The sequence below is a fragment of the Bos grunniens genome, chromosome 2 (genome assembly GCF_055505025.1).
Source record: "Bos grunniens cultivar Pamir isolate PY7600 chromosome 2, Bosgru_T2T1.0, whole genome shotgun sequence".
In the NCBI taxonomy this organism is placed as follows: Eukaryota; Metazoa; Chordata; class Mammalia; order Artiodactyla; family Bovidae; genus Bos; species Bos grunniens.
The window spans coordinates 47,160,605-47,175,958 of NC_141166.1; the positions used below are offsets into that span (position 1 = coordinate 47,160,605).

Here is a 15,354-nt window from a genome sequence, read left to right on the forward strand (position 1 = left end):
TGGTTTGTCTTGGAAACGAACAGAGATCATTCTGTTGTTTTTGAGATTGCATCCAGGTACTGCATTTCAGACTCTTTTGTTGACTATGATGGCTACTCCATTTCTTCTAAGGGATTCCTGCCCACAGTAGTAGATATAATGGTCACTTGAGTTAAATTCACCCATTCCAGTCCATCTTATTTCACTGATTCCTAGAATGTTGATATTCACTCTCGTCATCTCCTGTTTGACCACTTCCAATTTGCCTTGATGAAGTTCTGTACATATTTAAATTTTTATGTCATCTTAATGAACTGACTTTTAGAATCATAAAACACTCCTCTTAGTAATATCTGTTGTGTGATATTAGGTAGCCACTTCAATGTTCTTTGCACTACAACTGAATTCATTAGCATTTGCACAGAATATCTTTTTCCATTCTTTTACTTTTACCCTATGTCTTTAAAGGGGTTTTCACATACACAGCTTATAGTTGGGTCTTGCATCTTTCCCAAGATGCCAATCTATCTTGTAATTGGAATGTTTTAGTTTAACTTTTAGACCATTTATACCTGGTATAAGTACTAATTTGATTAAGCTTAAATCTAACATTCTGCTATTTCTATTTGTCCCACTGCTCTTTGTTCCCTGTTAAATGCATTCCTTATCCTCTTTTGCAGTCTTGTTTATGACTCCATTTTAGCACATTCCACTTACCATTGACACCTTATTAGGAGTTCATCTGTTTCATTTATTTAGTGATTTCCCAAGTTTGTATTTATAAACAAGAAATTTACAAAGAAAAAAAAATCACCTTGGAGTTTTATATTAGCTTTATTTTTCAAGCAGAATTATTACCCATCTTCAGCAAGCTGAGTTTTAAGTCTAAACTTTAATTAGGGATTTAATTAAAATTTGGAAATTCAATGACATGGGGAGAATGTCTATTGTTAGAAAATACAGGAAAAAATGTCAAACTTCTCACTATGTGAAAGAATTAGGACTAAAGAAAGAGTAGAAAGTATCATAAGAAAAACTAACACGATAGCTGCACATGTTATCATAAACAAGGCAGTCAAGTATTTTATAGTATAAGCTAGGTCCCTTACAGAGGATGGTAAAAGTAGCAAAGTCAACTCTTAAAAATCTGGGGACTTCTTTCTGCCCGTGGATGCCACGGAGAAAGCATTGTTGGAAGTCTCCACTCCCCAACCCTGCCCTGCCGTCATGTCTAAGTCAGAGTCTTCCAAAAGCCCTGAAGAGCTGCGGAAGCTCTTCATCAGAGGATTGAGCTTTGAAACAATCAATGAGAGTCTGAGCAGCCATTTTGAGTAATGGGGAAGGCTCACAGACTTGTGGTAATGAGGGATCCAAACACCAGGCACTCCAGAGGCTTTGGGTTTGTCACATAAGTCATGGTGGAGAAGCCTTGCAGCCATGAATGCAAGGCCACACAAAGTGGACGAAAGAGTTGTGGAACCAAAGAGGGACGTCTCAAGAGGAGATTCTCAAAGACCTCATGCCCACTTAACTGTGAAAAAGATTTTTGTTGGTGGCATTAAAGAAGGCACTGAAGAACATCACCTGAGAAATAATTTTGAACAGTATGGGAAAATTGATGTGATTGAAATCATGACTGATCAAGGCAGTGACAAAAAGAGAGGCTTTGCTTTTGAAACTTTTGATGACCATGACTCCGTAGACAAGATTGTCATTCAGAAATACCACACTGTGAATGGCCACAACTGTGAAGTGAGAGAAGCCCTGTCTAAGCAAGAGATGGCTAGTGCTTCATCCAGCCGAGACGTCGAAGTGGTTCTGGAAACTTTGGTGGTGGTCATGGAGGTGATTTCCGCGGGAATAACAACTTTGGTTGTGGAGGAAACGCCAGTGGTCGAGGTGGCTTTTGTGACTGCCATAGTGGTGGCGGATATGGTGGCAGTGGGGGTGGTTATAATGGATTTGGTAATGATAGTGGTTATGGAGGAGGCAGCCCTGTTACTCTGGAGGAAGCACAGAGGCTATGGAAGTGGTGGACAGAGTTATGGAAACCAGGGCAGTGGCTATGGTGGGAGTGGAAGCTATGACAGCTATAACAATTGTGGACGTGGAGGTGGCTTTGGTGGTGGTAGTGGAAGCAATTTTGGAGGTGGTGGAAGCTACAATGATTTTGGCAATTACAATGATCAATTTTCAAATTTTGGACCCATGAAAGGAGGAAACTTCGGAGCAGAAGTTCTGGTCCCTATGGTGGCGGAGGCCAATACTTTGCCAAACCATGAAACCAAGGTGGCTATGGTGGTTCCAGCAGTGGCGGTAGCTATGGCAGCAGCAACGGCAGTGGCAGGTTTTAATTACTGACAGAAAACAAAGCTTAGCAGGAAAGGAGAGCCAGAGAAGTAACAGGGAAGCTACAGCTTTCAACAGATTTGTGAATTCAACTAAGCACAGTGGTGGCAGGGCCTAGCTGCTACAAAGACATGTTTTAGACAATACTCATGTGTATGAGCAAAAAACTTGCACTGTACTTGTGACTAATTGTGTAACAGGTTATTTTAGTTTCTGTTCTGTGGAAAGTGTAAAGCATTCCAACAAAGGGTTTTAATGTAGATTTTTTGCACCCATGCTGTTGATTGCTAAATGTAATAGTCTGATTATGACGCTGAATAAATGTCTTTTCTTTAAAAAAAAAAAAAAAATCTGGGGACTTCCTTGGTGGTCCAGTGGTTAAAACTCCATGCTTCCATGGCAAGGGACATGGGTTCAATCCCTGGTCAGGAAACTAAGATCCCACATTAAAAAAAAAAAAAAAAAAGAGTACACCTATGTTCATAGCACTATTATTTATAATGGCTAAAATGTGGCAGCAACTCAAGTGTCCATCAGCAATCCAAGTGTTCATCGATTAATGAATGGATAAGCAAAATGTGGTATATACATAAAACAGAATTATTATTCAGCCTTAAAAAGAAAGGAAATTCTGACATATGTAACATAGATGAACTTTGAGGACATTATACAAAATAAAATAAGCCAGTCATAAAAAGACAAATTCCACATGTTTCTACATAGAGTAGTCAAAAATCATAGAGAAAGAAAGTAGAATGATGGTTGCCAGAGGCTGAGGGGGGGATGGGGGTTATTAATTAATTGGCATAGATTTTCAATTTTAAAAGATGAAAAGAGTTATAGAGATGGATGGTGGTAATGGTAGCACAATATTATGAATGTATTTAATGTCACTGACTGTTCACTTAAAAAAAACAAGATGGCAAATTTTATCACAATTTTAAACAATTTAAAAAAGAAACCTATTAGAACATATCCATTTGTTCAAATATATGCTGGCTGTCAGTTATTTGCAGAATGTACTGCTGCCAGTACTCAACCTCTTATGTATTCTCCAAGCCAAACCTGATATGGCTCGACACACTTTTTTTAAGAATGAAAAAGCAGACTGGTACATGTTTTCTTATTTTATTAAATCTTACTAGTATTCCTTAAGGAATAAACACACAGGTGAGTAGGCTACAGTGAAGAAATCTTTTTATAAGAAAGTTAAGACATTAAAAGATATTTCCAGGTATTATCTTCAGTGATGTTTCTTATCTTTTTTCTGGGACTCCAGGTAATATTCAGCCCCTACAGCTACCACAAATGCAGCAAATCCCCACTTGAATCCTTTTAATAATGCTCCAACAAAGGAAACATTATTTGCAAAGCCACCCATGTATCTCCAAGCTTCATTGCTAGAGGGGAAAAAAAAGGGGGAAATTATAATCACATATGACTTATTCATTAAGTAAAATAAATTTGATTTTCACCTTTCTAACAGACTTAAATGCTACCTTATATAAGATAATTCAAGTGGATCACAACAGGAATTGTTCTGTGGTATAAGGTAAGTAGCTCTATATGCTCACATTTCATATATGAAATACAAGAAAAAGCACTTGATGGTTTCATATTTCAGTCATAATACTCAGAATGTTACAGAATTGTCAAATGCAAGACTCACCTTGGCCTATCCATCACAGGTCAGTTGTGTAGCTTTGCCCATGCAAAGAGGAAGTTAAGAGACTTAGGTATTAATCTTAGCTCTGCCACTTTACGAGATACACACCTTTTAGGCTCAATAAATTACTTAATCTGTCAGGGCCTGTTTCTTCTACTCAGTAATGATTACTATCAACCTTATAGTGTCATTATAAAGATTAAACAGAGTAATATATGATGTATTTTGGCACAAAAAGTACTACTAGATACTACTATTACTATTCAATGAATCATTGCTTTCCCCTGTCATATAAGTCTGACTTTAGAAGATTAATTTCTTGCTCTGGCAACAGTTCTTTTGAGTATACAGAACACAGAGAGAAACAAATCAGAAAGCTCTACTGAGAAAAAAGGTCTATCACAAGTAAGGATAAATCATCCTACTTAATGATGCAAGACTGCATGCTTTCCCCAGTTAGGAACAAACTAGGATGTCCACATACACCACTTGTATTCAATATTATATTAGCAGTGTTAGACAGTGCAATAACTCAAGAAAAAAAATTGAAAGAAAAGTGTGGTCTTTGTAGATGAAATCATTTTCTATGAAGTAAATTCTAAGAAATCTCTGAGAAACATCTGCTAGAACTAAAAATTCAATTTAGCAAGGTAACAAGATAAAGTCAATATATAAAAAGAAATTATATTTTTATATACCAGCAATGAACACCTGGAAACAGAAGTTTAAAAATACTATTTATCATAGCATAAAAATATGGAATAATTCAGGATAAACTTAACAAAATATGTACAAGACTGTATAAAAACTGCTAAGAAAATTAAAGGGGATCTAAATTGTCCATGGACTAGATGATTCAATATTGTTAAGACATAAATCATCCTCAATCGAGCTGAAAGATGCAAGGCAATTCCAATTAAAATCCAAGCAGGGTTTTTTGCAGAAACTGAAAAGCTCATTCTAAAATGTAAATATAAATACAATGAACCTAGAATAGCTAACATAACCTTTTTTTAAAAATCAGACATCTCATTTTATACTATCTGATCTGAAGATAGTGTCATATTGACAAAAGTTAGACATATTGATCAAGGTAACAAGAAGAATCCAGAAATAGTCCACACAGATATTGTCAATAGATTTTTGACAATGGTGTCAAGGTCAACTAATGGGGAAAGACAGTCTTTTAATATACAGTGCTAGAACTGGATGTTTATGTGCAAAAACTTTAACCTTCATCCTTATCTCATATGACATTAAAAATTAACTCAAAATGGATCATATACCTAAATGGAAGAAAGAACACTATAAAAGCTTCCAGAATAAAGATTAGGAAAATCTTGGGATGCAAAAAGCACAAACCATAAAAGAAAAAAATGTTAAATTGGGACTTCATCAATATTTAAAACTGTCTTAAAGACATTATTAAGAAAATGAAAAGATAAGTCATACTCTGGGAAAAAATCTACAAAACTTTTATCTGATAAAGGACTTGGGGACTTCCCTGGTGGCCCAGTGGTTAAGGCTCTGTGCTTCAACACAGAAGGCTTGGGTTTGATCCCTGGTTGGGGAACTAAGATTCCCACATTCAGTGGGACCAAAAATAAATAAATAAATAAATAAAATCATTTAAAGCAACATATATATACTCTTATAATTCAACAAAAGAAAAACATTCTGATAAATAAAATGGGCAAAAGATCTGAATAGACATTGCACCAAAGAAAAAATACAAATGGAAAATAAGCATATGAAAAGATTCTCATGATCTTCATTCTTCATGGAAATGCAAATTAAAACCAAAGAGATGTTACTATCACATTCACTAGAATGGTTAAAATTAAAAGGCTGATAATACCAAGTATTTTTTTTTGGCCACACCACAGGGCATGCTGGATCTTAGTTCCCCAGCCAGGGATTGAACCCACACCCCCTACAATGGAAGCACAGAAGCAGAAGCATGGAGTCTTAACCACTGGACAGTCAGGAAAGACCCGATACCAATTATTAATGAGGACACTGAACAATTGAAATTCTCATACATTGCTGGTTGAGAATGCAAAATGGTACAACCATTTTGTAAAACAGTTTGGCAGTTTTTCATTTAAAAAACAAAACAAAACAAAAAAACACTTTTCAAATGATTCCGAAATCCCACTGTTAGGTATTTATCCAAGAGAAATAAAAGCGTATGCTCACACAGATTTGTACTTGAATGTTTAGAGCAACTTTACTCATAATAGCCCAAAACTGATAACCCAGATGGAACTGGTGAACAGTACACAAAATGACGTATATGCATAAGTGGAGCAGTACTCAGCAATAAAAAAGGAAGAAACTATGCTATAAGTTAACAATGTACCTGAGTCTCAAAAGCACTATGCTAAGTAAAGGTGGCCAGAACAAAAGGTTATAGATTGTATAATTCCAATTGCATGAAATTCTGGAAAAAGCAGATCAAGGGTTGCCAGGATCCAGGGGCAGGATTGCACTGAGTACAAAGGATCATGAGGGAGCTTTTTGGTATGCTAGAAGTATTCTGTATCATGACTGTGGTAGTGGTCACATAACCGTACATATCTGTCAAAACGCACGGAATGATACGTTTAAAATAGGGTCAATTTTACTGTAAGTGATATTTTAATAAAGCTGATCTTAAAACTTAAATGTAAAAAGACATTTTCACTGATTTTTTTTTTTAAAGAATATATTGAAAAGGAACATAGATAGTCTTTCTCTAGGATAAATTCTATCTAAATCATTTGACTGTTCTTACCGGCCCCATGGATCCCTTAGTCCTCGTGCGGCCAGTTTCTCTTGGACAGTTTCTAATGGTGTCCCTTCTATCTTCCATTGTTTATAATCTGGAAGTTCCATTTTACTAGGACCATGTTCATGTCCATGTCCGTGGGCCATGTCTATAGAAAAAGTTAATTTAAGGGAGAAATACATACATTACAGATATCAAGTACTCAAGTTTACTTTTTTTTTTAAGGCAAAACATTTAAAGTGACTTTTAAAAAGACAGCCAATACTTGAAAACTTGAAGTTAAGAAATTTTATTAAAGTGTCTTATTACATAACTAGTAAATGTTCACTGTTTGGAAATGTACATACACGAGATATAAAAAGAGCCCATCACTAAAAGAAAACATTTACTATTTGGTTTCTTTCTTAATTATAATAATAGCAAACACTTACCATGCCCTATGTGCCAGGTGCACTATGTTAAAGCGATCTAAGTGTCGACTCTGTTACAGTCTTCCTAAAACAACTCTTTGAACTTAGATTACTATTATTATCTTCATTTTATAGGTGAAGCCAAAGAGGCTCCAAGAAGCTAAGTACCTTCCTGAGGGAAACAAAAACAGTCAATGGTACAGCTGGGCTTTGAACCTTAAAGCTTCATTTCAGAGCCCTCACACCTAACTTTTAAGCAATCCTGTCTACTTTTTTTTTTAGTCTTTCACAGTGCATGAATATGTATAATAAAATATCGTACATACTGTTTCGTTACTTGCTTTCTTCAGACAATTTTTTAAAACTGCAGTATTACTATGGTTAATATATACAGATCACATGAACTTTTTCTGTGAAGAGCCACACGGTAAATATTTTAGGCTATGTTGGTCACGAGATAAAATCAAGGATATTATGTAGATACTTATATAACAGGAGAGAACAAATTTCCATAAATATCTTACTGATATAATTCAAAATATAACAGCTGAGTATAATTTTTGTAATACAAGTCTTCTGATGAAAAAAAAAATGCAATTCCCTTTCAGTGGGTAACATTTTGTTTAACTGGGGCTCAAAGTTTAGTGTTCCTTAGTATCAAATTGATTGTAAATGTTCATCTGTAAAAATTCTTCTTAGCTCACTGGCCACATAAAAACAGGCAATGGGCTGAGTTTGGCCAGCAGGCTGTAGTTTGCTGACTCTTGTAGTGGATTAACAGAGACTTTTAAAAACAATTTTTATTGAAATATAGTTGACCTACATGTGTTGGGCTTCCCCAGTGGCTCAGTGGTAAAGAATCCACCTGCAATGCAGGAGATGTGGCTTCAATCCCTGGGTTGGGGAGATTCCCTGGAGAAGGAAATGGCAACCCACTCCAGTCTTTCTGCCTGGGAAATCCCAAGGACAGAAGAGTCTGGCAGGCTATAGTCCATGGGGTCGCAGAGTCATACATGACTTAGCGACTAAACACACGCACACACACACACTATGTTGTGTTAGTTTCACGTGTGCAGCAAAGTGATTCAGATATATACATACATGCTGCTGCTACTGCTGCTAAGTCGCTTCAGTCGTGTCCGACTCTGTGCGACCCCATACACAGTAGCCCACCAGGCTCCCCCGTCCCTGGGATTCTCCAGGCAAGAACACTGGAGTGGGTTGCCATTTCCTTCTCCAATGCATGAAAGTGAAAAGTGAAAGTGAAGTCGCTCAGTCGTGTCCGACTCTTAGCGACCCCATGGACTGCAGCCTATCAGGCTCCTCCGTTAAGTATTCTCTATTTTATATTCTCTTCCATTAACAGAGTCCTTAGGACCCCCTTTTAATTGATAAGTTTGCTTAAATAAAATTGCCCCCAATAGGTATATAAAGATTTCAGTTTTCTAGTGTTATTTTAAAAAATAATACAGAAATAAACTTGAGCTCAGTCCCCAGCTATATTGTTATGAATTTCAAATTACGAAGGTATAAATTAATAATGCTATACTGTAATTTGTGTAAGATTAGCAGTAGCAATTCTATAATCACTGCTTTCCAGAAATAAAACCAAACCAAATAATTATTACCGTTTTGTCTGCATTTATAACTATAAACAAGCCCAATAATAAGGCAGGATTCCTACACTGCATTTTAGAAGACAGGTAATTATTAGATAGTGTATACTAAAGACATATTATGTGAAGCACTCATTTCATTAAACAATAGTTCCCAGAATATGGGGGACAAAATTGTACAAAGTAATTTTTACAAATCAGCCAACACTTAATATTTTTATAGACATTAAATTGGTTTAAAACATTATTTAAATTTATTTAAAACGTTATGTTGATGATTTCACTTAAAGGAGAATAAAAACCAATACCCAACAAACACAAGTTAAAACTACAACATTCACAGCTTTGAATAAAACATTTAATCCATTATTTCATTACCTTTCGGTGGATTCAATAATATAAAGGAAACAAATTATGGTTTCAGATTTCAGTCTGACTTTTGAGATTCAATACATTATCACAAAAGAAATACTTTTAGAAGCATTTAATTATAATGATAAAATGTTGGCTTCTTCAGATTATGTTTTAAAAAAGTTTTTAAATTTATTTTTAATTGAAAGGATAATTACAATATTGTGTTGGTTTCTGCCACATATGAACATGAATCAGCCATAGGGATACATATGTCCCCTCCCTTTTACATATACATGAGCCTCCCTCCCACCTCCCACCCCATCCCACCACTCTAGGTTGTCAAAGAGCCCTGGTTTGAGTTCCCTGAGTAAAAAAAAAAAAAATTTAAATAATGTTTCATTCCAAAAATCTCTGGATTACAAGGCAAATTCTTTTTTTGGAAATACCAATTCTAGAACATTAAACCTACTAAAGTATCAATGTACTTTAGAAGAAAATACAAAACCAAAGGTTAATTTTTTATTAAAAAACTTGATTTTTAAAATAAAAATTGAAATATTACTATGGTATGAAGGCTATCTCAAAGTTATAATACTACTATGCTCAAAATATTAATTTGGAAGATAAATCTTTGAAAAAAAAGTAAGTATACATGAACACTCATTCTCCTAAACTAATTTCCTCTAATAAATTCAATGTATTTTCTCTTCTATCGAATTAAAATACTTCAGAAAGAGTCCCTTCATAGGGATTTACTAAATATTTCAACAAATTTTCAAAAAGAACAAAAAGTTGAACAATATTTTTAGGGAAGCTTCATTTACTCTTAAAAATTATTTCTACTTCACAATAGCCATAAATCAAACAATGATATCCTGATCTTGGAATTCTACTGAAATGCAGACTTTGGTGCTGTACAGATCTGGTATTAAACCCTGAGTGCACCATTAACAGCTGCAAAATCCTGGTCAAATCATTTTAATCTTGCTGAACTTTAGTTTCTTCATATAACATGAAGTTAGAACCAACCTTGCAAGACTGTAAGAACACACTGTGATGATGTGACTTACACTTTCACACTCAGGTAGTGAGAATGCAATTTAACACAACCACTGTAAAAAAATTTGGTATGACCAGAAAAGTAAACATTTGAATATCGTGCATGTGTGCACGCTCAGCTGTGTTGACTCTGTGCGACCCCATGGACTGTAGCCTGCCAGGCTCCTCTGTCGATGGAACTCTCCAGGCAAGAATACTGTGGGTTGCCATTTCCTCCTCCCTCAGGGGATCTTCCCAACCTAGAGATAGAATCTGCATGTCCTGCACTGGCAGGTTGATTTTTGTTTTGTTTTGTTTTTTTTTAACAACTGAGCCCCATGGGAAGTCCCTTGAATATCTTATGGCCTAGCAATTCCAGTCATAGGCACTGTGTTTTTATATATATAAACAGCATATTCTGTAAGGATAAAATAAAATACATCAATTTTGAAGACAGCATGAAGAAAATGCATTTCATTAGTAGCTTTTAATACTGAGTACATCTTAAAATGATAGTATTTTGAATATATATACTGGGCTACATAAAATATACTATTAAAAATAATTTTATGTTTCTTAACCAACACAACATTGTAAAGCTATTACCCTCAAATTAAAAGCAAATAAATTTTAAAAATTAATTTTGTTTTTTTATACTTTTTTAATATGGCTATTAGAAAATTTTAAGTACGTGGTACTTAAAATAACCACAGTATTATATCTGCATTAGACAGCACTGCTCTAGAGAACCTCTTGCATCTGTATAACAGTTTTATATTATAAGAATCTTTCTAGTCATATTATTTATGCTTGCCCCAAACTGTGAACAACTCAAATTTACAACCATAGAAGAGTATGAATGAATTTCACAAACAATGAGCAAGAAGTGAGTCAGAAAAAATATATATAACTTTTAATGTCATTTATATAAATGAAAAAAAAACCTAACAATTCATTTTTTAGGAATGCATCATGGAAAAAATTTAAGTGAAACAAGTACATGATTATTATAAGTTAGGAGAGTGGTTACCTCCTGGTGGAGATGGAATCACAGAAACTCATTCACAGAACTTCTAAGGCAGTGTTTTTCAAAGTATTGTAATTACTGTACCCTAAAAGAGCTTTTTTAGACCTTTTTGTCCCTGTTAATCATGTTCTCACCTTACCCCTCCACATGAAATTTTAATACTCCAATTTATGTACTATGGCTTTTTGGAGGGCCATAAACCACTGTATTGTTAATATCTCTAAGGGGTTTTTTTTCCCTCTCCCCCCTACCCAACAAGAACCAATTTTCACTGACTTAAAGACAATCATCTCTGTTGAGAATGCATATTTTAAACTTTTGGCAATGCTTTATTTTTTAACCTGAAGGTTGGTAAATAGCTGGGGAAACAATGGAAACAGTGACAGACTTTATTTTCTTGGGCTTCAAAATCACTGCAGATGGTGACTGCAGCCATGAAATTAAAAGATGCTTGCTCCTTGGAAGAAAAGCTATGACAAATGTAGACAGCATATTAAAAAGCAGAGACATTACTTTGCCAACAAAGGTCCGTCTAGTCAAAGCTATGGTTTTTCCAGTAGTCATGTATGGATATGAGAGTTGGACCATAAAGAAAGCTGAGCGCCAAAGAACTGATGCTTTTGAACTGTGGTGTTGGAGAAGACTCTTGAGAGTCCCTTGGACTGCAAGGAGATCAAACCAGTCCATCCTAAAGGAAATCAGTCCTGAACATTCACTGGAAGGACTGATGCTGAATCTCAAACTCCAATATTTTGGCCACCTGATGCAAAGAACTGACTCCCTGGAAAAGACCCTGATGCTGGGAAAGATTGAGGGCAGGAGGAGAAGGGGACGACAGAGGATTAGATGGTTGGATGCCATCACCGACTCGATGGACATGAGTTTGAGCAAGCTCCGGGAGTTGGTGATGGACAGGGAAGCCTGGTGTATTGCAGTCCATGAGGTCGCAAAGAGTTGGACACGACCGAGCGACTGAACTGAACGGGATCAATTGTTTGCTTGATTATAATGTTTACATGTACTTATGCTTTATATAGCCTTCTTATATGTATTAGGCTCCTCTGTCCATGGGATTTTCCAGGCAAGAACACTGGAGTGGGTTGCCATTTCCTTCACCATCTGCTATGTATATGTCACAATAAAAATTAAAATTAGATAAAGTGACTTAAACTGTGTCAAGGAGTCAGTAAGAAGTGATTAATTTCCATTTCAGAGCTGCTCAAATAAGAACAGCATGGAAATTAGTTCAACAAGGAAAGAACATGTAATCACTAATTTTTTTTCCCCACCTCATTCTATCTATGTATGAAGTGAACCTATAAGTTTGGTGAAGATCAACCTCCACTAAAGGGAGCTGGCTCTAGTACAGGAAGAGTGCAGGCATACTTTCCCTAAGAAGGAAATAAATGGGTAATGCCACTTACAATATACATAATTTCACAGTTTACTAAAGACTTTGAAGTATATGTTTCAATTTCTCCTCATTTAAAAAATTGTGGTTACCATAGGAAAATTAGAAAATTAAAGACAAATGAACTGGTTTCACCTTTAGTGTCCCTTCCAGTCCCTGCATCTGTGTATAGGCATTTAAAAAGTGTAATCACACTAAACATTAATGTGATGACTTTGTATCGCCTTTTCACTTTAACTCTGTATCATAAACATTCATGCCAGAAAAATCTTATTTAAAAGTTACTACAGGGACCTCCCTGGTGGTCCAGTGGTTTAGAATCTGCCATGCAATGCAGAGCAACTAAGCCTGGTGTGCCACAACTGCTGACTGCCACAACACTGACCCCAAACACTGCAACGAAAGGTCACGCATGACACAACAAAGATCCCATGTGCTGCAACTAAGGCCCGACTGCAACCAGATAAATAAATATTAAATCTTCAAAAAAAACCAAATAAATCAAATTATACTATACATCCCAGGTGGCTCAGCTGTAAAGACTCCGCCTGCAATGCAGGAGATGCGTGTTGGAGCCCTGGGTCAGGAAGACCCCTTGGAGGAGGAAATGGCAATCCAGTCCAGTAATCTTGTCAGGAAAATCTCCCACGGATAGAGGAGCCTGGTGGGCTACAGTTCATGGGGTCGCAAAGAGCCAGAGACAATTGAGCAACTGCCATGTGGCTCAGCGGCTCCTGCAATGCAGGAGATGCGGGTCCTGGGTCGGGAAGATCCTCTGGAGAAGGAAATGGCTACTCACTCCAGTATTCTTGTCTGGGAAATTCCATGGACAGAGAAGCCTGGTGGCAACTGTCCATGGAGTCGCAAAAGAGCCGGACACGAGTTAGCGACTAAAGAACAACAAACACAGGTTCGTGAGGCAGGCATTGTAAATTTACAAACTTTCAATTCGAGGATGGTTGTGCCATCATTCGATTCAAAGGTAAACCAAAAAACACGGGGTGAGGGATGTTGAGGGTGGCAGAGGAGGGAAAAAAGGGTCTGGACTTAACTACACTGATTTCTCACTGCATCCTTCTACAGCCACCCCTCACTACTCCAGGACTTCATAGTTCTCTCCTGCTAGTTCTTCGATTCTTTCCCTCTTGAGCACTCTCATCATCCTCCATTTAGTCTCTCCCTTTTGACAATCCTCAGAATAGAGTCTCGTTCTTATTCCCGAGCGAGAGATCTCCCAACAGCTCCCCAATTTACCTGACAGCAATCTGACCTCTCAGGACACTCAAGATTCACCCCTCTAGCCAGAGGCAACCGGAAACGGAAGTTGTCACCTCGAGTTACTTACGGCAGGAAACCAGAGGATAAATTAAACATTCTTGCCCTGGGTCACTGATTCCTGGACCAGTGGAGGTGACATGAAGCAGGCCTGAAGTGGACATTTCCCCCGCATATCTGTGTATCTGTAGTTTGTCCGAGGTAAGGGAAACTGTGGAGGACAGAGGGTGGGGAAGACGCGACGTCGTCCTTGCTAGGAGGCCGGAATCTTTAGACGCTGCACAGGGGGAGGGCCGCAGGCATTCTGCTACCAATCAGCGGCACCGTTGTTGGAGCGTGGAATCACCTAATGAGAGGGCGGGTTGTTGCGCTGCAGTTGGCAGGCTGCTGCGGGAGGCGGTGGCGGTAAGAAGCCGGAGGCAGCGGGGTGACAGGTAGGCGGCGGCGCTGTCTTTGGGGGACGCGGAGTGCCAGATAGGGAGGATTTTCTTCTTCTCCGGCCACAGGAGCTATAGACGGGATCTGCCGAGAGTGGTCTGGGAAGGCGTTAGCCCTAGTTTTGGTGGTTCCGGAACCACTAGGAGATAGGTAGCCGCTTGGAAGGGTCGCGAGGAGAAGCAGCCGAGGCGGGTGGAGGCTGAGCCCTGCGGGGCGACGTGGGAGCCTCGGGCGTGGGGGGCTGCGGTGGCGCTGGCGGAGACCGGAGAGAGGCGGGAGCAAGACGGTGTTGTGAAGGCTGGAGGAATTTCTTGTATGGAGCTCAGAGAGAGAAGAGGACGCGGCATTGCAGACACCTGAGAGAAATCCTAGGGTTTGCTTCTACTAGGGCCATTTCTCAGAGTGGAAACGGGGGTAGCGGTGAAGAAAGATATATTGACGGTGAGATACTTGAGACTCTTTATAGCTATACATTATGTAACCCTTGGCTGTTATTTACCCAAACAACTAGGTTGTCCCTCCTGGGAAGAGGAGGTCTTGCAACCTATTAATGTGTCTGAGTAGTTTTTTCTTTTTTCTTTTTTTTTTTCCCGTTGGTTTGACTGTTTTCTATCCCGGCAGGCTCTGTGGGCGAAGAACCATGAAGGATAGAGTAGTCACGAAGAGCTTATCCCAAATATGGACTTGGGTTGAGAGATGTGTTAGTTTGAGATGAGCGTGGCCAGGTTCACGTTTTGTAGTTCGTGAATTTGTTTTAAGGGTCAGGACTGACTACAATTTTTTTTTTTTTCCCCAAATCTTAAGGGAAGTGGAGACGCTCAAAAATCTATAGCAGAAGGTAAGTGCAACTTGGAAAATGACTAGAAAATTAGTTGGTAATTTTTTTTTTTTACTCCCTAAATATTGTGGACGTTAGAGACTGAAAATGAGATGGTGGTCTGATTTTGGTGGGGGGTTGGGGGAGAAGGGGAAGTTATTTTAAGTACTTTGCTCCGTAAGTCTGGGAAACTAGTTAGGAATT

The 15,354-nt window shown here is 37.8% G+C and overlaps 2 protein-coding genes and 1 pseudogene across 12 annotated transcripts in view; 2 read left to right on the top strand and 1 right to left on the bottom strand.

Annotated features, from left to right (window-relative positions):
- The first annotated feature begins 1,085 nt into the window (after nt 1-1,085).
- On the top strand, nt 1,086-2,416 carry LOC147378037 (heterogeneous nuclear ribonucleoprotein A1 pseudogene; annotated as a pseudogene).
- Nucleotides 2,417-3,442: 1,026 nt separating this feature from the next.
- NDUFB3 (NADH:ubiquinone oxidoreductase subunit B3) lies at nt 3,443-14,338 on the bottom strand. 2 transcript variants are annotated; one of them, XM_086346558.1, is made up of 3 exons: nt 13,966-14,338; nt 6,771-6,912; nt 3,443-3,728 (listed from the first exon to the last, which is right to left on the bottom strand). In XM_086346558.1, the coding sequence occupies exons 1-3, from the start codon at nt 14,057-14,059 to the stop codon at nt 3,572-3,574; spliced, it is 393 nt and encodes a 130-aa protein (XP_086202684.1). In that variant the 5' UTR covers nt 14,060-14,338; the 3' UTR covers nt 3,443-3,571. The 2 variants fall into 2 exon arrangements, with proteins under 2 accessions (XP_086202684.1, XP_086202695.1); XM_086346569.1 differs by lacking the exon at nt 13,966-14,338 and adding an exon at nt 13,875-13,939.
- HYCC2 (hyccin PI4KA lipid kinase complex subunit 2) overlaps nt 14,268-15,354 on the top strand; it is a 65,037-nt gene continuing 63,950 nt past the window's right edge. For 7 of the 10 annotated variants that reach the window (XM_086346212.1, XM_086346220.1, XM_086346175.1 and 4 more), the window contains exons 1-2: nt 14,268-14,329; nt 15,138-15,171. The gene's annotated coding sequence lies outside the window, so the exon portion shown is untranslated. Of the gene's footprint in view, nt 14,775-15,137; nt 15,172-15,354 lie in introns of all 10 variants that reach the window. The other 3 variants (XM_086346224.1, XM_086346185.1, XM_086346202.1) reach the window with 1 other exon arrangement.

Coding starts and splice junctions, on each gene's coding strand:
- NDUFB3 (XM_086346558.1), bottom strand. CDS start 14,059: ATGTCCACTTCAGGCCTGCTTCATGTCACCTCCACTGGTCCAGGAATC. Junction 6,913..13,965: donor TTATCCTCTGGTTTCCTGCC/GTAAGTAACTCG, acceptor CTTTTTCTATAG/ACATGGCCCACGGACATGGA. Junction 3,729..6,770: donor CTAAGGGATCCATGGGGCCG/GTAAGAACAGTC, acceptor TTTCCCCTCTAG/CAATGAAGCTTGGAGATACA.